Source organism: Physella acuta, unplaced genomic scaffold (genome assembly GCF_028476545.2).
Source record: "Physella acuta isolate Inbredline_101_S28 unplaced genomic scaffold, ASM2847654v3 ptg001179l, whole genome shotgun sequence".
Taxonomy (NCBI): Eukaryota; Metazoa; Mollusca; class Gastropoda; family Physidae; genus Physella; species Physella acuta.
The window spans coordinates 15,860-41,269 of NW_026732696.1; the positions used below are offsets into that span (position 1 = coordinate 15,860).

The 25,410-nt window shown below is 36.6% G+C and overlaps 2 protein-coding genes across 2 annotated transcripts in view; both read left to right on the top strand.

Annotated features, from left to right (window-relative positions):
• Positions 1-1,537: 1,537 nt before the first annotated feature.
• On the top strand, positions 1,538-13,746 carry LOC131956851 (DNA-directed RNA polymerase II subunit RPB1). Its single transcript, XM_059321465.1, has 24 exons — positions 1,538-1,850; positions 2,902-3,174; positions 3,634-3,804; positions 3,912-4,193; positions 4,286-4,447; positions 4,536-4,756; positions 4,951-5,083; positions 5,170-5,294; positions 5,502-5,712; positions 5,803-6,012; positions 6,201-6,449; positions 6,635-6,724; positions 6,831-6,959; positions 7,143-7,365; positions 7,473-7,683; positions 7,873-8,123; positions 8,213-8,418; positions 8,525-8,860; positions 9,082-9,318; positions 10,507-10,611; positions 10,700-10,882; positions 10,982-11,185; positions 11,293-11,476; positions 11,680-13,746. Exons 1-24 carry the CDS (start codon positions 1,758-1,760, stop codon positions 13,113-13,115), a joined length of 5,925 nt encoding a protein of 1,974 aa, XP_059177448.1. The 5' UTR covers positions 1,538-1,757; the 3' UTR covers positions 13,116-13,746.
• A 1,889-nt stretch (positions 13,747-15,635) lies between these two features.
• Positions 15,636-25,410, top strand: part of LOC131956852 (ras-related protein Rap-2c-like) — a 41,203-nt gene continuing 31,428 nt past the window's right edge. Inside the window, exons 1-2 of the mRNA XM_059321466.1 lie at positions 15,636-15,742; positions 16,712-17,453. Coding sequence (XP_059177449.1) covers positions 16,870-17,409 — 540 coding nt within the window. The 5' untranslated portion in view covers positions 15,636-15,742; positions 16,712-16,869 and the 3' untranslated portion in view covers positions 17,410-17,453. The remainder of the gene's footprint in view (positions 15,743-16,711; positions 17,454-25,410) is intronic.

The window sequence follows — 25,410 nt, forward strand, 5'->3', positions numbered from 1 at the left end:
ATGTAACATTGAAGCTATTTGTGACAATAAAAAAATCTTAACCCCTATATTTTTAGTTTTGTTTTATTTACATAATCAACGAAAACTAAACCAAATATATCATGATAACCTACATACAACCCCCCAAAAAAAAACTGGAAAATAAATGAAAGATCCATTATTATTAAGTTTTAATTTTTCATAAAACTCTAGATACAATGTATCCCAAATTACAAAACACATTTTTTTTTCTAAACTTACCAACTATTAGTATTTTAATAAAAGAAAATAACGCTGAAACAGTGAAACCAGATTAATAGTAAAATAATTTTATTTTATGAATTTGCGACATTATAGTCAAAGAATGACCAGTTAGAACATATACTTTATTACTGAGCTTGTTAAATAATGAGTAATTTTATTTTGAAATATATGTTACATTTTTAAACTGTACTCCCCATCCAGTTAACAAAACAATTCTGACACTTTTGAAGCCCACAGAAATTATTTTTACACACTAAAAACTGCGAATAGGCAGCTGAGTAACACGTCCTCTGTTGAGGTGTTATGTGATCTTAATTTTGTTAAATATAAATCATAAAAACATAGTAAAAGATAATGTAAAGAAATAAACTTATTTTATACAAATGTTTATACTTTGGAAATCCGCCACTAGAGCGTACGGATGGTACTGGCCGAGGTACGACATAGGCCAATCATCGCAATTACATGCTAAGAAGGATCATTTATCACAACAAAATCAACACAACAGACATATGAATAGTAAGTTCTCAAGGGAAAATACCCCAATTATTTTTAACTATTTTTTTGATGATTGATTTTATTTTTTGTTTTAAATTTAAAGTCGATTCCTGGATATTTTCCATTGGCCAAACCCTTATTTGTGGTTTATTATTAGATCAGCTGTTATATTTTGTAAAATATGTTGTAAATAAACCAATATCACAGTCATATCCCAATATTACAATTTCCGCAATTATTAGCTTCGGACGGATTTACATACCAAAAACAGGAGATTACCACCCCAGTTTAGTAAAAATTGATTTTAAAAAAAACATGAAGCCAGTAATCTATACATTATAATATAAATCATTATGGGTTGGTCAAATCTATTTTTGGCATTTGCAGATGTTTGTATGCTAGTTTTGTTTGCTTATTTTAATGCTGAGGTAGCTTTATTTTCTGGCCAGTTTGCACATACTTATAACTAAAATATTAAATTTAGTTAGGCCTTGGGTAGGCCTAACCTAGTCGTAGGCCTAAAGATTAAATAAGTACTTCTTCGATCGATCTTTTTGAACTAGAAACACGTTTATGTGGATGCTTTTGGAGAAAATACTTCGATTTTCTATTTACAGTAACAAACTAGTCTAGATTGAACCTCAAAAGTTGATAAAGGAATTATAAACAATTCATTTAAATATACCTTGTCTGAAGTATACTAGAATCCAAACTGGCAATACTGATCCGTGTTGAAAGCAATGTTGTCCCCACTTTGAAGGTATATAAGCCTTGTACATTACCGGAAGTTACATTACTGGGCTAGCTGTGAAAGCGCTCGAGTTGAGAAAGTGAGGCGCAATAAACACCTTTCGGTGTCTAAACACACAGCTATGTCTGAATTTGTTATGTAATTAGTGCATAGTCTATACACTTTAAAAGAAGTTAGATCTACTTAACTTCTGGATTTTAAGTGACGTTACCTTAAAATCTAACATTTCTAGTGTTCTTGCAACGCTGACCAAGCAGAAAGCAAAATGACTGTCGCAGCTGGCTACACTGGAGATTCAAATGCTCCACTACGTGAAGTAAAAAAGATTCAGTTTGGAATCTTGGGCCCTGAAGAGATAGTATGTTTTTAATATTGCACATTTGTAAACTGTTCAGACAATACTAGCCTACCAATCTTTATACTTATCTTTTCTTGAGGGCATTTATCCACTATGTTCGGGGTAAAGATTTCAATTTCATGAATTAGGGCAAGGGTTAAAAACATGAGATTGTCCCTACAATGCAGAAAGAACATGTGCATTTTAAGCATTTATTTTTATCAAAACAATCTATCAGTAGTAGATTCTAGACCCTCCTAAATCCTATAATTAATACTAGATCTAGACCTTTCGATGATGCATGTTAGTCTAGATCTAGCTATCGTAATAATTATTTTAAGTTAAAATAGCCAAAGTCTCTTAGGCTGGTTTTAGAATCTAGTAATTGGTCCTTAACATTTTAAGTAAAACAATTAAATTTTTTAAATTGAGCAGGCTTTTCATTTCTTGATTTTTGCAAATACGTTAAGAAAAGGTCATTTTGCAGGTGCACCTCTTGCTTTAATGTAGGTCGGAGGCTTGATGTAGGGCCTAAGTAATTAAATACTATTACCGAAGCTTTGTTTTTATTAATATTTAGTAATTATTTAGACATTTATATGGCAAAAAAAATAAGGCAGTTATGTTATGGGCCTACTGTTGACAATAAAATTTAAAAATTTGCTCGCCCCTAAAAATATTACTGAGTGTAAAAAGCATGCCTGTCCTGCGTTAAATAAACTTCTCAAATTTTCTATTCTGCAAATAGATCTATTGAGGATTATGTCTATTTTACTTTTGTCATGTTACTGGTCAAACACCCCCCCCCCCCATCCCAAACATTTACCAAATTTTACACTTAAGTCCTCAACAAAATTTTACAATCAGCACTTATAGGCCGATGTTATATAAATAACATGACACAATGTAGCTAGTGGTAGGCTGAATTCTGTTAATCTATCAACCCTTAAAGGAGTAGTATTTTTGCACAAAGTAATGGCCATCTGCTGCATGAGGGAAAATGAACATGAGCTGTTAAAGAATAAGCTAATTATTTCCTTTTTAAGCTTACATGCTGTATTTTTATTTTCAGCGCCGTATGTCAGTTACTGACAATGGTGGCATCAAGTATCCAGAGACTATGGAAGGTGGGCGTGCAAAGCTTGGGGGTCTTATGGATCCAAGACAAGGAGTTATAGACCGACAATCTCGCTGTCAAACATGTGCTGGAAATATGACAGAATGCCCAGGACATTTTGGTCACATTGAACTTGCCAAACCAGTTTTTCATGTGGCCTTCCTTACAAAAACAATCAAAATTCTAAGATGTGTCTGCTTTTTTTGCTCAAAGCTACTTATGGATCCGGTAAATGTTTCTTAATTCAGGAGAATTTTTATACCAGTGTCCGATAATAGAATCTTCTTTTAAAAAAAGGGTGTTAGGTTACTGGTAGTTTACTAAATACACACATTGCTGGCTAATGTCAATGCTAACCCTGTCCCCAATCCTGACCCTACAATACACCTAACCCTAATTTCTAACTATAAAATTAGTTGAGATTACAATACTATTAACAACCCAACACACCTATTATATAGAAGAGTCTTATCAGACATCGCGGTATCTAAAATCATCCCTTTATTCTTAGAAGTTGCTTGGATATTTACCTTTTTATTTATATTATGTCTTAGCTAAGTGACTTTTTTAAAAACATTTCTTTTAGAATTCACGTGTTACGGGCTAGTTATTATTAGATATGCAAGTTGCTTGATATCAGAGTTTTTTAATAAAGATCATAATTAAAACCTTTTTGCTTAATTTTAGGCTCACCCAAAGATGAAAGATATAATCAGTAAATCAAAACAGTACCCTCAAAAGCGACTTGCCAATGTATACAACTTATGCAAGTCACGCAAAGTTTGTGAAGGAGGAGATGAGATGGAACGTAAGAAAGAAGAAACTGAAGAAACAGAAAATCAAGAGGAAACACCAAAGGTATAGGACTCAGGATTTGTTTATGATGAGTATAGTATTTATAATAATTAGTAAATGATCACATATTTGGTTGAGATTAGACATCAGTTATTTTTTTTACTCAATAGGGTCATGGTGGTTGTGGTAGATATCAGCCAAACATTAAAAGGAATGGTCTTGAGCTCATTGCTGAGTGGAAACATACAAATGAAGAATCACAGGAACGCAAAATTTTAGTCTCTGCAGAAAGAGTGCTTGAGATTTTTAAAAGAATTACAGATGAGGAATGCATTGTGCTTGGCATGGATCCCAAATGGGCTCGTCCTGACTGGATGATCGTGACAGTGTTTCCTGTTCCACCTTTACCTGTGCGGCCTGCAGTAGTCATGTTTGGGTCTGCCAGAAATCAGGTTTGTTAAGTGATATTGGCTGTACATTATTATTTTTTGCTTATAATATGTCTATTTAAAGGATAACTTGACTATGGTTTTAATTTTTATAGGATGACTTGACACATAAACTCTCAGACATTGTGAAAGCAAATAATCAGCTGAGGCGCAATGAGCAAAATGGAGCTGCTGCTCACATCATACTTGAAGATACTAAGATGCTTCAGTACCACTGTGCCACTCTTGTAGATAATGAAATTCCAGGCCTTCCAAAGGTGGGTAGGGTTGGATTATTAGATTTATATGCTATCTTGTTCGATTATTCTATAAAATGGGAATTATGTGTATACAAATCTTTTGCAGGCTGTACAAAAATCTGGTAGGCCACTGAAATCTGTCAAACAACGTTTGAAAGGAAAGGAAGGCAGAGTTCGTGGTAACCTTATGGGGAAACGTGTTGATTTTTCAGCCAGAACTGTAATTACACCAGATCCAAATCTAAGAGTGGATCAAGTCGGGGTTCCCAGAACCATTGCCCAAAACATGACATTTCCAGAGTTGGTCACTCCCTTTAACATTGATCGGTAATTACATTTCTTTGGTCTAATTTCCAATGATGAGATTCTAGTATCTTAGTGACGTATGATGACTGATAGTCACACTCTAATTTTTTTCTCTGAGGAAGTTTCTTTTGTTAATCGCATATTCATGAAATTTTCAATTACATTATCATAAAAGCTGTAACAGATTGTGATTGAAAAGAATTTTGTACTCCCAGCATGCAGAACTTGGTAAGGAGAGGGGCTAACCAGTACCCGGGTGCTAAATACATTGTGAGAGACAATGGTGAACGCATTGATTTGAGGTACCACCCAAAAGCTAGTGACATTCATCTACAGATAGGCTACAAGGTATATCTTATATCTGTCATTACAGGCTGTTGTACTTTTGTTAATAATGCTTCAACTTTTAAAAAAAAAATATTTTTGTTCAACAGGTAGAGAGACACATGATAGACAATGATGTAGTTGTTTTCAACAGGCAGCCAACACTACACAAAATGAGTATGATGTGTCACAGAGTTAAAGTTTTACCATGGTCTACCTTCAGGCTTAATCTGAGGTATTAAAACGTTCATAGTTTTCTCATAAATTTAGTTGTAGTTTTTTCAATTGCTTCTTGATGTTGCTTACATATATGCCCATTTTTTATAATTAAGCATTTTCGGAGTTCAGTTGCTTTAAGATTCTTTGGAATGTTTTTTTTTACTTATTTTGTTTTTAACTGTTTACGTTTTTCCTAATTTAAAACCTATTTCTCTTTTTCTAGTGTAACCACACCATACAATGCTGATTTTGATGGAGATGAAATGAATCTTCATCTGCCACAATCATTAGAAACCAGAGCTGAAATCTACAACTTGGCTTGTGTACCTCGTATGATCATCACTCCCCAGGCTAATAGGCCTGTCATGGGTATTGTACAGGATACACTCTGTGCTGTTAGAAAGATGACCAAAAGAGATGTGTTCATCGATAGGGTGCGTTATTCTTTTATTAAGTTTTTTTTTTTAATATGTTTTTTTTTTGTATTCACAGAATTTTATACCATTATGTGATTTCTTTTACAGTCTCAAATGATGAATCTGCTGATGTTCCTTCCTACATGGGATGGTCGAATGCCTCAGCCAGCCATTTTAAAACCACAACCACTCTGGACAGGAAAACAGTTGTTTTCTTTAATCATTCCCGGTCGTGTAAACTACAACCGAACACATTCCACACATCCTGATGCAGAAGACAGTGGTCCATACAAATGGATATCTCCTGGAGATACTAGGGTTAGTGTCAAAGATAGCACTTGTTAGCCCTAAAGATACTGTTAAATGTATAAATAAATTCAAAAACTGCTAGCCAAACATGTAGACTAGCTTTTTTTTTTTAATTCACCCAACCAATTTTAGCCTTGTGGGGTGAACTGACATCTAGTTTTATTCTGTCATTTATCTTGAGTAATTATTAATTACAGGTACTTATCGAAGATGCTGAGCTTATCAGTGGAATCATTTGTAAGAAGGCTTTGGGAACCTCAGCGGGATCACTGGTGCATATTGTTTTTCTTGAAATGGGCCATGAGATAGCTGGTGAATTTTATGGCAACATCCAGACCGTAGTCAACAACTGGCTTTTGTTGGAGGGTCACAGCATTGGTATTGGTGACACTATTGCTGACCAGCAAACTTATCAGGACATCCAGGAGACTATCAGAAATGCCAAGGTATTTACTTTTTTTTTTTTTTCACATTACTAACTTGTCCAATGATGATATTTTTTTAATTGATAAAGATGATAATCATTATATACTCTAATTTTTTTCTGAGGACATCTATTTTACATTGCTGAGCGCTGAATATTCAGGTTTCTTATAGAATATAAAATATTTTCATTTTTGTTCTCTCCTAGAATGATGTGATAGACGTTATTGAAAAAGCTCACAATGATGAACTTGAACCAACACCTGGTAACACACTAAGGCAAACTTTTGAGAACCAGGTACTTATGCTTTTGTTTATAGTTTTAAAAATGCCAATTTTTCCTTAGTTGTTTTGTGACTTATAATTAAGAAAGTACTTAAATAACCGTTATTTATAAATTGTAGGTAAACAGAATTCTTAATGCTGCTCGTGACAAAACTGGAAGCAAAGCCCAACAGTCTCTCTCTGAATTCAACAACTTCAAATCTATGGTCGTCTCTGGTTCTAAAGGATCAAAGATTAACATTTCTCAGGTTTCTGATTTTGTATTAACTTCACTTTAAAGAATCCGTCTAATGATGATAATTTATTTTGAAATCTCGTATGAAAATTATTTTCAAACACTCTAATTTTTTTCTGAAGAGACCATTTCTAGATTTATTCATTTTCAGAAATTTAAAATATATATTGTAATAGTTTTAACAAATATTTGACAGGTTATTGCTTGTGTCGGTCAACAAAACGTTGAAGGAAAACGTATTCCATTTGGTTTTAAATACCGCACCTTGCCCCATTTCATCAAAGATGATTATGGTCCTGAGTCAAGAGGTTTTGTTGAGAACTCATATCTTGCTGGTCTCACACCTTCTGAGTTCTACTTCCATGCTATGGGAGGTCGTGAAGGTCTCATTGATACAGCCGTAAAAACTGCAGAAACTGGTAGGTTGTTATTAAGACAATAAAATATCTCCAAAATGAAAATGTTTGTGCAACCCACAGTTAAAATTCATGAATCTCTAAAATATAAATATTTGTGCAATCTCCAGGCTACATTCAGCGTCGTCTTATTAAAGCTATGGAGAGTGTAATGGTAAAATATGATGGTACTGTAAGGAATCAAGTAGAGCAGCTTGTTCAGTTGAGATATGGTGAAGATGGTCTTGATGCATGCTGGGTAGAATTCCAGTCCCTTCCTACCCTTAAACCAGCCGACAAAGCTTTTGAGAGGCGCTTCCGTTTTGATGCCACAAATGAAAGGTGATGATTTTATAATGTTACTTGTATTAATTATGTCCAAAGATGAACACCCCAGTTTGAAATGCCATGATATGTATTAAACACTCTAATTTTTTTCTGAGGACATTAATTCTCATTCATCTTATCTTATAGAGTATTTCATATAGTATTATTTTCTTTATAATTGTTTTGGTCCAAATTTTCTTTCAGATCAATGAGAAAACATCTCAATGAAGAAGTTATCAAAGATCTTATGGGCGATGCTAGTTTGATGGCTGAGCTAGAGAGAGAATGGGAGCAGCTGAATGACGACAGGTCAAATATTAGGCAGGTTTTTGCCACTGGTGATGCTCGTATTGTCTTGCCTTGCAATATGGAAAGAATAATGTGGAATGCCCAAAAGATTTTCAGAATTGACAAACGGAAACCATCAGACCTTCATCCACTTAAAGTCATTGAAGGTATTATTTAATTATTTTGTGTTTCAGTTATAGGTTATTTAGACATCACATTTTAGACTTGTTATTAAATTATTCAAATTTTGAAACAGGTGTGAGAGATCTCTGTCGCAAGCTGATAATTGTGGTTGGAGAAGACCAAATTTCACTACAAGCTAATGAAAATGCCACCTTGCTCATGAAGGCTTTGATTAGGTCAACCCTCTGTACCAAACGTGTGGCAGAGGAACACAGTCTCACATCAGAAGCTTTTGAGTGGGTATTGGGTGAAATCGAGACCAAATTTCAACAAGCCATGGTAAGGACACGGATTTCAAAAATTGAATTCCTGTTCTATTTAGCTAGGGTTTTAGTTTGAGAATAAGATTTTGTTAATATTTTTCTACAATGTTTTTTAATATTAGGCTCATCCTGGTGAGATGGTTGGAGCTTTGGCTGCCCAGTCTTTGGGAGAACCTGCCACACAGATGACACTGAACACTTTCCATTATGCTGGTGTGTCTGCTAAGAACGTAACACTTGGTGTACCTCGTTTGAAGGAGATTATAAATATCTCTAAGAAACCCAAGACCCCGTCTCTCACTGTCTATTTGTTGGGTCAAGCAGCCCGTGATGCTGAGAGGTGTAAGGATGTCTTGTGTCGCCTGGAGCACACAACATTACGTAGAGTAACCGCTAATACTGCTATCTACTATGATCCTGATCCAATGAATACTGTTATTGCTGAAGATCAAGAATGGGTATGTGAAGGAATTTTAATTGCTATTTGTTTTGGAATTTTAATTGCTATTTGTTTTCAAATTTTGTCCTGTGATGCTAAATCCTGTTTGATGCTTAGTGATAGTCAATTTCATACTCTAATTTTTTTCTGAGGACAAAATAGTCATTTCAATTTTTAACCATTTTTTATTTTGGTCATTGTCATTTTGATCTGATAGTAAAATTCCTTTATGATATTCAGGTAAGCATCTACTACGAAATGCCAGATTTTGATGCATCAAGAATTTCTCCATGGCTGCTTCGTATTGAGCTTGATCGTAAGCGTATGACAGATAAGAAACTAACTATGGAAGCCATTTCTGAAAAAATTCAAGCTGGTTTTGGTGATGATCTCAACTGTATTTTCAATGATGACAATGCAGAAAAACTTGTGTTGAGAATTCGTATCATGAATTCAGATGAAAACAAATATCAAGATGTAAGTTGAAACTTGAATTTTATTTTTAACTCTACTTGAAGCTACCAGTGCTAATTCATTTTTAACACGTTTTTCTTAACTCAGCTTCGCGTTTGTTTGTTTGTTTGTTGTTAAAATTGACATCGAAAATTAGCCCACTTCTGATTGCTCTAGAGACCTGAAATTTGGCATGCATGCTACTTTCGCCTAACAATTTCAGATGCAATCATAAAAACTAGCAATTAGTGACCGTAATTAGCTTAATTTAATTACGCCCCAAGGACCATAAAATTGAGGACATGATTTCTAAAGATACCGACAAGACTTGAGGCCTATTGACACAGTTACTTCGGCCCCAATCGATGTGAGCGCGCTGGCCGTGATCGTATAGTGGTTAGTACTTCGCGTTGTGGCCGCGACAACCCAGGTTCGAATCCTGGTCGCTCAAGATTTTTAGTCCGTGTATTTATAAACACTTTTTTAAAAACCACGTTTTTGATGTGTAGCAACGGACTAAAAAGGAGAAAATAAAATACTTAAAAAAAACTTTTTAAAAAACCACGTTTTTTATGTGTAGCAACGGACTAAAAAGGAGAACGGACACGGTAACACATTAACGGTGACACGGTTGGTATGCTGGGCATGCTAAAATACACATAAACACGTTTTTCCTTAACTCAGCTTCGCGTTTATTTGTTTGTTTATGGGAGATTTGATCACGTGATTCGTGAGTAGATCTCCACGCCAGCAACGTAAATTACACCCTTTCTCTGTTTAAAGCGTATCGGTCGCTCAAGATTTTTTTAGTCCGTGTATTTAAAAACACTTAGTCAAGTCATACTTAATCAAGTGATTAGATAAAGTAGAAAATAAACTATATAAAAAACTTTTTAAAAACCACGTTTTTCATGTGTAGCAACGGACTAAAAAGGAGAAAATAAAATACTTAAAAAAAAACTTTTTAAAAAACCACGTTTTTCTTGTGGACTAAAAAGTAGAAAATAACTATTTACATACATTTGATGACAAAAAACGTGGGTACGTTCACCATCAAATTTCCCGACCCATCTGCCCGACCCACGTTTTTTGTCATCAAATGTATGTAAATAGTTATTTTCTACTTTTTAGTCCACAAGAAAAACGTGGTTTTTTAAAAAGTTTTTTTTTAAGTATTTTTACATTTACAAATTATTATTTTTATCCTTTTAGGATGAGGAGGTTGTTGATAAGATGGAAGATGATGTTTTCCTACGCTGTATTGAAGCTAACCTACTGTCAGATATGTCATTGCAAGGCATTGAAGCTATTTCAAAGGTAATTAATCTTTTTAGTGGCTGCTTGCATCATTTTTTTATTTTAAATTTATGGCAATAGGCTTAAATGTTTTGTTTATCAATTACAGGTGTACATGCATCTGCCCAACACTGATGACAAAAAGAGAGTACATATTACAGAAGAGGGAGAGTTCAAAGCAGTCAGTGAATGGATCCTGGAAACTGATGGGTCTAGTCTTACAAAAGTGTTGAGTGAAAGGGATGTCGACCCTGTCAGAACTTACACTAATGACATTATTGAAGTTTTTGATGTAAGTTGGATATAATGCTTTGAATCAAGTGCAATGTGTACAACTTTAAAAAGATCTGTTTATCATTTTTTTAAAATCAATTTTTATTAACAATTTCAGACTCTTGGTATTGAAGCTGTGCGTAAAGCTATTGAGAGGGAGATGAACCACGTCATTTCTTTTGATGGTTCTTACGTTAATTACCGTCATTTGGCTCTACTTTGTGATATAATGACCTCTAAAGGACACTTGATGGCTATCACACGTCACGGTATCAACAGGCAAGAAACTGGCGCTTTGGCAAGATGCTCTTTTGAAGAAACTGTAAGTTGATGTTGTATTTTACTGGTATTTTATTTATTTGCTATTTTAGTTGTGCCTTTATTTGCAAATCTAAGTATAATTGCTAATTGATGACATTTCTTTAACAGGTTGATATCCTGATGGAGGCTGCTTCTCATGCTGAAACTGATCCTATGAAAGGAGTTTCAGAAAACATTATGCTGGGACAGTTGGCTAAAATTGGTACAGGCTGTTTTGAGCTTTTGTTGGATGCTGAAAAGTGTAAATATGGTATGGAAATTCCAATAGCTACTGGAGTTGGACATATTGGAGGTAAAATATTATATTTCCTGTTGTATTTTTTTTTAAAGTATCAATGTTTGGGTATGCTAGATCTCATTGGTAATTTAAGTCTTTTAAAATTAAAGAAATAATTTATTTTGTAGCATGTGGACCACTGGGTCTGAAAAGTTAGTTATCATTAGTTTAGAGCATCATTTTGTATTCAGAAGCTTAATTTTGTTTTTATAATACAGGTGGTGTAGGCACTGGAATGTTCTTTGGTGCAGCAGGCTCTCCTACAAGTTCCATGTCACCACAGATGACACCATGGGGTCAGCCAGGAACACCAGGCTATGCGAGCGCATGGTCACCTGGAGTTGGCAGTGGGATGACTCCCGGAGGAGCCGGATTTTCTCCATCTGCTGCCAGTGAAGCTGGATATTCACCAGGCTATTCTCCGGCATGGTCTCCACAGCCTGGGTCGCCTGGTTCCCCCAGCTCACCTTACATACCATCACCCATGCATGGAGGAGCTTCTTCACCAAGCTATTCTCCAGCATCACCTGCCTACATGCCAAGCTCACCAGCTGTGGCAACACCTCAGAGTCCCAGCTACTCGCCAACTTCACCCTCCTACTCCCCATCAAGCCCTGGATACTCCCCAACTAGCCCTAAATATTCACCCACTTCCCCATCCTATTCCCCTACAAGCCCTTCTTACTCACCAACTTCTCCTTCATATTCCCCCACATCTCCATCATACTCCCCAACCTCTCCATCTTACTCCCCTACATCACCAAGTTACAGCCCAACCAGCCCTTCATATTCCCCAACTTCCCCATCCTACTCCCCAACAAGCCCTTCATACAGCCCTACCAGCCCATCTTATTCCCCCACCAGTCCATCTTATTCCCCTACATCTCCATCATATTCCCCCACATCCCCATCCTATTCCCCAACCTCTCCCTCATATTCTCCAACTTCCCCATCGTATTCCCCAACATCACCCTCTTATTCCCCCACAAGCCCTGGATACAGCCCAACCAGTCCTTCATATTCCCCATCATCACCCAAGTATTCCCCGGCTTCACCATCTTATTCACCAACTTCTCCATCTTATTCCCCAACATCACCATCATACTCCCCCTCATCACCTTCCTATTCCCCATCATCCCCATCATATTCTCCATCATCACCAAACTATTCTCCATCTTCACCATCTTATTCACCTGCTTCTCCAAAATACAGCCCTTCATCACCATCCTATTCCCCCACCTCTCCATCTTATTCACCATCATCACCTCAGTATTCACCCAGCTCTCCAAAGTATTCACCAGCATCACCCCAATATTCCCCATCATCACCACGCTATTCCCCTGCCTCCCCCTCCTATTCCCCATCTTCACCCAAGTACTCCCCAACTTCACCCCGTTACAGTCCAGCCTCTCCAGATTACTCTCCCTCTTCACCCCAGTATTCCCCAACCTCCCCTTCATATTCCCCATCTTCACCAAACTATTCACCAGCATCCCCCACTTACTCCCCTTCATCTCCCAAGTACTCCCCCACATCGCCATCCTCATCACCAGCATCACCTGGATATTCTCCTAGCAGTCCTGCTTACTCACCTACAACACCACATTATAGCCCTACCAGCCCTAGGTATATGGATGATGATGATCAGTCTTAAGGCTGTCACTTTATAATGACTTTGCTATGTTGTACTAAAATTAAAGTGATAGGTCTTCACTTTGAATTTGTGCTAGATTTGTTGCCATATGTGAATATATAATGTACATTTTATTTTTCCCTAATGGAAGTAATTTTGTATATTATTAGTCAATACAAGTCGCATCATATACTTGTTATATAGAATGCAAGTTAATTGAAATGTGATTTAAACTTTAAAAAATATCTTTAGTATGGCTTTGTTTTCATTTGTTATAAGTGGCATATTTATAAGTGAAATGTGTACATTATGTCTAAATATTAACTGTTGTACATATAATAGTTTGATGTGGTCATTTGGTGGCTTATGTTACAAACTTTACTAAACTTGGATGACAGCTGAAAACCACAGACTATAAAAAACTAGATTTTTATCATCTCTGGTATTTTTATACTAGAAAATATTTACTTGTTTACTAGATTTATCTCTATTAAATGTTTTTTTTTATTTTTACAGGAAATTTTGTTCTCTCACATAAAGTATTTGTTGATAAAATAATATTTGGCTTGGTTCTTTTGTAGGTTTTGTGTTTAAAAACAAACTTTTAATTCTTGATTCCTGTTTAATTTGACATTGTTGATAAATTGAAATAAACTAAATTTTTAAAATTTGTTTTATATTTTCATTTTAAAATATAATTAGTTAAATTGGCATCTGCAAGAAGGAGCATGATTGCTAGATTAGAGAGGCTTACCATTTCTGCCAATATATCACAGAATTTGGTATGCCTTATTGTCTATTCAATTAATGCATGTAAATCTGTAAGGGGGAAAAACAGTATAAACATGAAATTACACGACAGTACAGTTAGTACATTTAGTGACGATAACCAACTTGCAATTAAAAAAGCACTACCTCTACAACACAGTACAGTGTTTCATCCAGACTTTTTTCTCCGGGGGGGGGGGGGGGGGACAGACACTCCCAAGACATTTCTGTTAGCTTCAGTTCTTCGAGAAGACTCCGCCTCAAGGTCTGTCTTGGGCGCCCTCTCTTCCGCTTTCCCTGGGGGTTCCACTCAGTTTCTTCCAGGCATCTCTTCGAGGGGTCCGTCCCACGAAGTAAGTCGACCGCCCCCTCCCGGAAGATTTAGAATAGTTACATAAATAAGTCGTACACAAATAGGCCCAATCTATGTGAACTTAGATCTGTCTGCGATTACTTTTTCAGATAATCTAAATTTTTTAAATTTTAAGACGAGGGGCTAGGGGGTCATCCATAAATGACGTCACGCTTTTTTGGACGATTTTTACCTCCCTCCCCTCCGTCACACATCGTCACAAAAAGCCAGAATCCCACCCGTAAAATGACGTCACATCACAGGCTACACCCCCCCCCCCCACTCAAAATTGAAGTTGAATTTTTCTTAAAAATAGATATTTTTCTAAAATTTTGTCTGAACTCTCTAAACATAGAGTATTTTAATCAATTCCTATTACGAGTTATTAAAACAGTTTTCTAAAACGCGAAATAACGGCTAAAATTCGTTTTCCAACATTACTTTTTGTTAATGCAAAAATGTGACGTCCCACCATCTGAACCCCTCCCCCTCATCACACGACGTCACAAAATTACGGACCTTCCCCCTACGAGTGTGACGTCATTTTTGGACGACCCCCCTAGAGGCCACGTTCTACTTTTTGGTCTTTAGACTTTTTATGCGCAAATTAATTTTAAATAACAGCTACTGCTGTCTTTTTATTTGAAAAAATAATTGAATATTGAATGAGTTGTTTTATGTTGAAGGCCCGTTCAAATTATTATATTTTGACAGCAAAGGTAGACAACCTATCTTTCTTATATTCAGCAGAATTCTACGTATTCTTTTTCTTGGAAATATTGTTCCGGTGATACCTTAATTTCTAACCTATTTTTAAAATACATGAATACTTTCCATTGAATTTTTAGAATTCGATGTAGTAAATACAAACCAAGAAAAAGTACTTAGATATTGATATAAAAACATAATAGAATTGAAAATACATTTTTTCCTGAAGGCACACCTAGTAAAAATACTGTATCCAAAAGATCCAAAACGCAAACAGTGTGGAAATAACAAAAAATATTCAGTATTTAAAATAACTACATTTTATGATAATTTTTGTTCAGAATATAAAGCAGTATACACCCAAAATAAAATGCATATGTTATTTAACACAAAAATAAGAACTATATGAGATTAAAGGTATTTTTAGTTTTATTGCTCAATAGCGCACCTACCCAAAAAGGATTAGCCACCCAGCCATCCCCCTCTCGTTTTACAGCTTTTATGCGCATAACACCTCTTTTTTTTAATTTCGTAGTACTATTTTTCGATTTCTTTAAGATCTTCGTTTTATTTTAGCTGCATAGCAACAATTATTTCCAGTTAACCATAGCATAGTTAGAACCCCACCGATTGATTGTTAAAATGCTAGGTCTATAAAACCATTTAGCTTTTCAAGGGTTACAAATAGCCTCCTCACCGCTTACTTCAGCCCACCCAAAATGGCGAAAAGCCTCATCTACTAAAACATTAGGCTGGTACAAAATTGGTCTGTATTCATTCACATTTGTGCCTCAGAGCACACCATCTAGAAATCATTAAGGTAAACTATTTTTAATGATTTTCTTTCTTTACATTCGTTATGATTTGTAAGTTTGTGAACTTCTGAAACTTTTTATAAAAGTTTAAGTCTTAAGTACTTAAGTTGTCTAACATTACTTATACTTACGCCGACTTTTCTCCTCACTCATCACAATGATGAGTTTCAGTTGACTGAGTTGAGAGTAGAATCAAGATCTAGAAATCTAGATCTAGACTAGCTCTAGATTTCTAGATCTAGATCTAGACAAAGTAGGTTTTTTTTTAAAGTTTTGTTTTGGTAAGTCATAAGCCCTAGGCCTATTATCTGAATGAGTGGATATAGAATAATATAGATTCTAGATCACTGAGTACTTGAGTAGTGAATGAGGGATTAGTGATTAGTCACAGTGAGGGTGATTAGTCTACTTAATAAATAAGTTAAATAATTTAAATAACTTATAGCAGCTCTACTTCTACATTCTAGATCTAGCTGTTTTCTGTTTTATAATTTTCTTTCTGTGTCAGCTAGACTAAAAAATTCAGGGCCGGCCTACCAATCTTAATTTTTATCTAGATCTAGAATTCTAGATCTACCTACCTACGAATTACACTAATAAAATTGAAAAGTGTAGGTCCTGGTGCCTTGAAAAAAAACTCTAGCTATCTAGATTTAGATTAGCTTCAAGATGTATGATCTAATCTATCTAGACACTAGAAAGAGTCAAGTCTAGGCCTAATTTTTTATTTAAAATATAGGCCTATTTTATATCCTTAAGGACTGCAAAGTGAATTTGACTTTGCTTAGTCTTGTGGCATGAATTAATTTATGTAACCTGAATTATATTAATAATTACCTATAATTAGGCTAATAATAGTCTGTCTAGTCTTTTATAAGGGTTATCTAGGTCTTAGTCTTAAATTAGTTTAAGTAAGTAAGCTACATTGGATAAGCTTAATATTGAATATTAAAGACATATTTTCATTTTGACAGGTATAAGTTGTTCACTATGTGACACAGGATTTCTCATAACTTAAAAGAGTAGGACCCAAGCTTCTCTCCATATCAACAATTAATAAACTAGAGCAAAAAAAATTTATACGGCAGCACATCATTTGGATTTTTACTAATTTTATCAACTTCCATTGAAAATGAAAGAGTATAAAGTTGTTGTTCTTGGCAGTGGAGGTGTAGGTAAGAGTGCCCTTACTGTAAAATTTGTGTCTGGAACGTTCATGGAAAAATATGACCCAACTATTGAGGATTTCTATAGAAAAGAAATTGAGGTTGACTCAGCACCATCTGTGCTTGAGATTCTTGACACTGCTGGAACTGAGCAGTTTGCTTCAATGAGGGACCTTTATATAAAAAACGGTCAGGGTTTTGTTATAGTCTACAGCATAACTAGTATACAAACGTTCCAGGATATCAAGACAATGAGAGACCAGATACAGAGAGTCAAAGGAATAGATAGGATACCCATGATTCTTGTGGGGAACAAATCAGATTTGGACAGCCAGAGAGAAGTGTCATCATCTGAAGGAATATCTTTGGCCCAGCATTGGGGTTGCCCATTCTTAGAAACCTCGGCGAAAAGCACAAACAATGTTAACGAGGTTTTTATTGAAATAGTGCGTGAAATGAACTCTACCCCACTTCGGGATAATAAAGGATGCTGTATCATTCTTTGAAGTTTTTAGGATTTTAAAATTTGTTTTCACTCATTCTAGTAAAGGTAAGAAACTTAGTTTTTATTATTTATTTTAATAACATTGTTCTTTTTCCTTTATTAATTTACTTTTTTTTACTTTGTTGATACATTTTAAAACTAGACTTATGTTTAAAAGTCCTTATTAAGAAGGCAAAATGACGCCTTAATATAGTTATAATATGGTTTAATTTTGTTTCAATGAAATTCTTATTAAAAGAAAGTGTCTGTAATTACTTTGACTAAAATATCCTTTTTAAAAGATTTGACCAGTTATCCTGTCACCCATTTTATTTGCTTGAAGCCAAGGTGGTGAATTTACTTTAAGCACTTCTGTCCCATTATTTCTTTGAGATCAAATCTTTGACTACACTACATTCAACTCCTCAACTCTGCCTTGTCACCTTCCAACTTGTTTGCATAAAGGGGCTTAGCTATTTATTTTACTGCTTCCATTTAACGGTAACAAGCATTGTTTGTATTGTAACCCGTTGTTGATTTTGACATCTTTTTTTTTAAAACCAGTTTCTCTTCACTCACTGTAAAGTGCAGTTTCATTGTTGTTAACTTAGTTTTCTTTAATTAGGTAGGGTATGATCAAGGACTCTCAATGAGAAACTCTGTTGTTTCTACCCTGAATGATATGATTTTTTATATTCATTTAAGATTTTGGTTGATTCTGTAAATATGACATCTCTGTGTACTACTCACTACTCTGATATTATGTTGCAGATCTATAGAGCTAACAAATAGTTTTATACTTTATACAAACAGTAATAAAGAAGTTAACCACCTATTGTTAATTTCATTCTTATAGTTTTTCAGGATTATGTCATAAGATAATATTTATTCCTTAACAATCATATCTAAATTAAATTACCATCACTTTTATTATTACATTTGTACTACATGATTAGTATAAATTGATTTCTTAAATGTGTTAGCTTGAACCAGATATGCAAAATAGATGGAAAACATTTTGGTTTTTTTTTTTTTCTCAGTTTATAGTTTTAGATCTACTCAAAACTCTTATTGTTTGTACAGTTATTTGACGCAGTTGTGTTATACTTAGGATTAACATCCTCATTGTTAGAAAGATTGTCCAAGATTTGAATCAACCAATCAGAGATCAGTTTACACTGCACATGTATGTTAGCTGCAGTGCAACTGTTAATATGTTAATTAATCACCATAACCTAATTAACATAAAATATTAAGACTTTGTTTTTTCAAGGTTTATACACTGGTTGTTTATATCCAGCCTTATTGGTTACACATCAGAAAATTTAGCCCAGAATTGTCTTAATCAGATCAGAACTTTATCTCTTACTCATCAAATCTGTTACTCATCAAAGTGATAGTAATTTACAAATAGGGAAAGTGCCAAGATTATTTATATTTAGTTAAAGCTATGGTAGAAATAAAGTCCTATTGTACAATATACCCCAACCCCATTGTACCAGCTATGACGTTTGTACTTGTGTTTCACCATTGTGTCACACAATGAGAAGATAAGCTGTGTTGTAATTTAGAAATAATTGATTAATGTGTTGTTATAAAACAGAACACAGGCTCCGATGTGGCGAGGCATATTGTTGTTTTGGTTGGTGTGGTAGTTTAAAAACCTCACTGCAAGGCATATTTTTTATTGTTGTTTTGGTTGGTGTGGTAGTTAAAAAAAACAACTCACTGTTGGCATCAGGGTTGTTATGGCACAGTTCGTGAGTGTGCTCATTGTTGTGCTACCCCCCCCCCCCCCTCTATTCCTCCCCATTTTTTTTCATCAGTTAATACTTTGGCTCAAGTGGGTGCAGTGGTCTCCCATTATGTGTGCCCCCAGCCATTGTGCTGTCCCCGTAGCTCAAGTGTCAACACGGACTTACACGAAGACGAAGGGGGAAAAAAACTTCACACACTGACTGTCAACACTTCCTACCCCTCCCTGCCAGCCCCGTCTCCTCGTTCTCTCCCCCTGCTTTGTTTAAAGGCGAAGAGAAAAAAAACAGCCATTAATCCGTGAATCGTCTCAATTTAGCCACCACCTCTTCCCCTACGCCTTTGCTGTTTATTTCGCTCTCTCTTACTCGCATTGAGCACCTCTTGTTGGCCGCGGGCCATCATGATGGTCAACAAGCTCCCCACCCCCATCCGCCTGACCCCTTGTCTGACACTCTGGTCCGTATGACTTGTACACCCCCTCCCCCCAGACATAATCTGACCCGTCTCGCACCCCCTCCCCCAAGACAGACTCGCACTTCCCCTACCCACCAGACATACTCCGGCCTGTCACGTCTATACCCCCTCTCCCCCAGACATAATCTGACCCGTCTCTCACCCCCCCCCCCCCACCAGACATACTCTGGCCTGTCTCACGTCTATACCCCCTCACTTCCCACTCGGCACGCACCAGAGTGTTAAAATGTTGCCGGTACATGTGTAAACATGCCCCACCAGCCGCCCCAGAAAACCTCAGGTTATTATTACCTTTTGGAAGATACATCCCCACCGTTTACACTTGGACAAATATTTGGTCTCATTTTCTAAAGCTGTTTAAAAAAAAAACTTAGTTCATATGTCCCCGTTCTTCTTTTTTTCTCATCTTCCATGTTGCAAAACCAGTTCAGTTCTATTGATTAGTAAAATTTGACATATTGCGCTTTAAATTGAATTCAGAGCTATGCCATTGCTAACCAATTCAAAGCTTTGAATCGCATTACTCACATTATAATGGGTTTTTTAACATGGGAGCTTTAATACATTGTCTCCTTATCCCCTTTATACTTCATACTACCATTTCATTTTAACAGATTTTAATTTACAAATCGATTTACTTTTCACGCGATTTTATTACCCCCATAGCTCACAAATGACAATCGAATCCCCCCCCCCTCCCCTCCCAACTGATACCCGAGTCCGCTCGAGCGGTGGCCGTGACGTTACCAGACGATACAGGCCGGGCAGAACTAGGCCATGGCTAGCAGAACGCGACAGGAATGTGGTGATGGATATGCGTGTTTCCCCCCTTGGCTTGGCCCGGACCGTACTCAGTTTATTTTTTTTTTATCGGCACTCATCCTTGCCTAAAACATTTAGTTGAAAGAATTTTTTGGAAAGTCGGTTTTAGGTTTCTTTTACGTTTCATATCGTGGTTGAGTGTCAATCGACAATAGCGATACTTAAACTTTACATTCAGTTTGGGGGCTACACAAGTGTTTTCGATACTAGTTTTACTGTAGTTCTGGACCAGTGTAGTGGTCCCCATTTAGAGGTCTAGTCTAGTAAAGTCTAGTTCTTTCCTAGCTTTCGTATAATATTTAGTTACTTTTCGTGTTTAAAAAAAAAAAACGAAATGTTTCAACAAAAAAAAAACAGATAATGTAAATGGGATATGTAAATCGTATGTCAAGTTCTCCCCTCCTCCCCCACCCCTCCATCCCTCTCTCTTAACGTTGCAGGATTATTCTTTATTTACGCTCGACACAAGCCGTGATGACGTCACGGGGTCCCATTAGCATTTCGTCATGAATCCGTCTGTGTGTGCTACTGGTCTACTGCGTCGCTATCACACAACGCGTGCCCCCATTTAAAAAAAAAAAAAAACAATAGAAAAGTTTGTGTCTACGACATGATGTTTCCTGATGACACATTGCTATTGTGGTGTGTTCGGAGACATGACCAGCTCAAGTGGGTTGTATAGGCCGCTGTAGTGTACAGCGTAGGTCTACTTGCCACTACTTGGTGTAGATTTTGTGTTTGAGAGTCACCAGATGCCCCCTGTCTATGTCAAGATTACCCGTAAAGTGAATCGATATTTTCAAGTGTTAGGTTTACTGTCAAAGTTAACTGCTGGGTCGAGGGTGTCTTTATTTAGTTAGGCTTAAGGTCGGAGGTCAAACTGGTGAATTGATACTATGATATTATGGGGCAGAAATATGAGTTTTGAAACAGTAGCCTACACACATAAACACACATGTGTATGTATGTATATATGTGCGTGTGTAGTCACTTCATATGTATGTGAAAAGTATATATATATATATATATATATATATATATATATATATATATATATATATATATATATATATATATATATATATATATATATATATATATATACTACATATGTAGGGTAAAATAGGTGTGCTTGTGTGCCTGGTATCATCATTTCACCGCTTGTCGAAGGTGAGAACTTATCGTGTGCTATCGTCTTAAGATGAAACTATTTGGCGGGCAGCGGAGCGGTCCAATGTCTCACTGCGGTCCCTCCCTGCGCGGTGGTAGTGCTAAAACACGACGTGGTGCCGCTGATAAGTCTGGGGAAACAAACGTCCGAGGGGAATATTCCACAAGTAGGTTCTGGCACTCGGGGTTTACCACGTGACTTTGTGTTTGAGAGTCACCAGATGCCCCCTGTCTATGTCAAGATTACCCGTAAAGTGAATCGATATTTTCAAGTGTTAGGTTTACTGTCAAAGTTAACTGCTGGGTCGAGGGTGTCTTTATTTAGTTAGGCTTAAGGTCGGAGGTCAAACTGGTGAATTGATACTATGATATTATGGGGCAGAAATATGAGTTTTGAAACAGTAGCCTACACACATAAACACACATGTGTATGTATGTATATATGTGCGTGTGTAGTCACTTCATATGTATGTGAAAAGTATATATATATATATATATATATATATATATATATATATATATATATATATATATATATATATATATATATATATATATATATATATACTACATATGTAGGGTAAAATAGGTGTGCTTGTGTGCCTGGTATCATCATTTCACCGCTTGTCGAAGGTGAGAACTTATCGTGTGCTATCGTCTTAAGATGAAACTATTTGGCGGGCAGCGGAGCGGTCCAATGTCTCACTGCGGTCCCTCCCTGCGCGGTGGTAGTGCTAAAACACGACGTGGTGCCGCTGATAAGTCTGGGGAAACAAACGTCCGAGGGGAATATTCCACAAGTAGGTTCTGGCACTCGGGGTTTACCACGTGACTTTGTGGGATTATGGGGATAAGGGATGTGTTAACTGGGATTGGGATATGGTCTTTTTGATAGGGGTTTGGTCACGTTGGTCAGGGAGAATGATCATGTTGGTATGTTATGGTCATGTTGGTATAAGTTATGGTCATTTTGGTATAAGTTATGGTCATGTTGGTAAGGGAGAATGATCATGTTGGTATAAGTTATGGTCATGTTGGTAAGGGAGAATGATCATGTTGGTATAAGTTATGATCATGTTGGTATAAGTTATGGTCATGTTGGTATAAGTTATGGTCATGTTGGTATAAATTATGGTCATGTTGGTATAAGTTATGGTCATGTTGGTATAAGTTATGGTCATGTTGGTATAAGTCAGGGGTCTCCAAACTTTTCAGTCCGAGGGCCGCTTTAACAATCAAAATTCAGTTCGGGGGCCAGTTTCTTCCAGGCATGTCTTTGATTTTTCTGGACAAAGTTCCTCAGCCATCACCAACAAACGATTTTTTCGTTGGACAAAAAGATCTCCGCGGGCCGGATGAGAGGACTTCGCGGGCCGCATCCGGCCCGCGGGCCGTAGTTTGGAGACCCCTGGTATAAGTTATGGTCATGTTGGTATAAATTATGGTCATGTTGGTAAGGGAGAATGGTCATGTTGGTATAAGTTATGGTCAAGTTGGTATAAGTCATGGTCAAGTTGGTATAAGTTATGGTCATGTTGGTATAAGTTATGGTCATGTTGGTATAAATTATGGTCATGTTGGTTGGGGTATGGTCATGTTGGTATAAGTTATGGTCATGTTGGTATAAATTATGGTCATGTTGGTTGGGGTATGGTCATGTGGTGAACGGAAAAAAGTCACTTGAGAAAAAAAATAACGCAGCAAAAAGTCAGTTTTTGCTAGGAAAAAAGTCACAGAATAAAAGTCACAAAGGAATTTTTTTTATCATCATCCCATTCCTTCTATGCTTGTATATCAGGGGGCGTCTCAATCTTATGCCTATGATATTACCCCCAACCCCTTCCATACATGTTTATTGAAGCATTGCTGTGTGGGCTTGCTACATTCTAAGCCCATGATGTTAGCCACTAGTGTTTACATCAGGCCGAGTAAGATGACCTTGATAGATAGGGAACCTGCTCGTTTTTAGCTACTCAAACTTCGCTCTTGAAAACGGCAAGCGTTTTTGCTCACTTTACATAGGCGTCATTGCTTATTTCTCTTAGGCGTACTCTCTCACCTCCATAGGCGTACACTCTCACCTCCATAGGCGTACACTCTTTAACATCCATAGGCGCACCATTTCATCGCCATAGATGTACCCTCTTACATCCATAATCGTACCATTTCACCTCCATAGGCGTACACTCTTTAACATCCATAGGCGCACCATTTCATCGCCATAGATGTACCCTCTTACATCCATAATCGTACCATTTCACCCCCATAGTCGTACACTCTTACATCCATAGGCGTAGCATTTCAGAGCCGTATGCCTACCCTTTCATTCCCTATAATCGTACTCTCTCACCCCCATGGGCGTCATTACTTACGTCCATTGGCGTACCCTCACACTGTAATTGGCGTACCCTCACACTGTCTTTTGGCTTACTTTCTTACTCTCTATAGGTACATACTCCACAAACATCTCTGTTGTTGTAAAAATAAAAAAATATTAATCCATGTTCCCACGTTAGTCCTTATAAGATGTCTAACCCATCCATCCCAGCTTACGAATTAGACATCAGCAACTCATGATGTGTTATGCTGACCTAATGAACCTATACCTTAGTTTGATGAATTTAGTAACCTCGGCTTAAGTGATCACAGACCTGGAGAACCAAAGCCTGTGTTATGTTGAGCGTTGACTGCTGTGTGAAGTACAACATTCGTCTAACAGTTGCTAACAGTTCAAAACAAATTTTACTGTACAGCTGTCCTAGAGTAACACGTTATACATAATCTGAGTCTACATGTTTTCAAATGTTACACATTACCTTTCACACCGCGCCCTACTTTTCATTACACATCACACAAACCTTATACTAGGCAGTATATTCCACTTTACTAACTGTAACTCTAGCGCCCCACACAACATTACACACAGCGCCCCAAAAAGCATTTCATATAGCGCCCCACATATAACACTACACACAGCGCCCCAAACATCATTTCATATAGTACCCTACATAACGTTAAACCCAGGCACCCAGTATGGGGCGTCTCAATGTTCTAATTGCTAGGACGGTTTTTTTTAAATCTCTAATTTCACCCAGCATCTCACCCTGATTGTTTTGTTTCGCTGTCAGTTACTTGATGTATTCGTTAAATGGTCGAATGTTTTTTTGTATGTGTAACGTTGAACCAAACCACAAGATCAGTGAGCCTCATATTGTCGGGCATGTACCCCGTCTGTTTACTTATAGACTGGGCATTCACAATGTTCTGTCTATTTGAGATATTTCTCCGTCAAGATCAGTGGTCATTCCTAAACTAGTGGGACTTGGTATCCTGACAATCGATATCATGTGTTCATTAGGAACTTGTTCTGTGTAGACGAATGTTTTACATTATCAGAACATTTAAACGTAAAAACACTGAGCCAGTTAACAAGTTGTTAAATCTTTCCATAGCTGTGTAGAGTAGTTGTACGTGTGTGTATGTTCCACTACACAGAAGCTGTGCTGTTAACACACCAATAACTAGCCGTCTTGTGGACATAACCTGTGTTGAAGCGGGCGGGTGATAACATCGAATGTTTAAAAAAATGCTACTGGTTCAGATAACAATTATAAGATCAGACAACTTGACAACTTGATCCCAGAATAATGATTCGAAACTAAGGGCCCTGTTGTCATTTTAATTAGGAATAATTGCAATGACAGTCGTCTCCCATCCCAAGTTCTTTAGCGACTGAAGGTTTAAAAAGTTTTTTAGAGGATGTATGAGGGATGTAGGAATTGCGTATAGTCGTATCTAA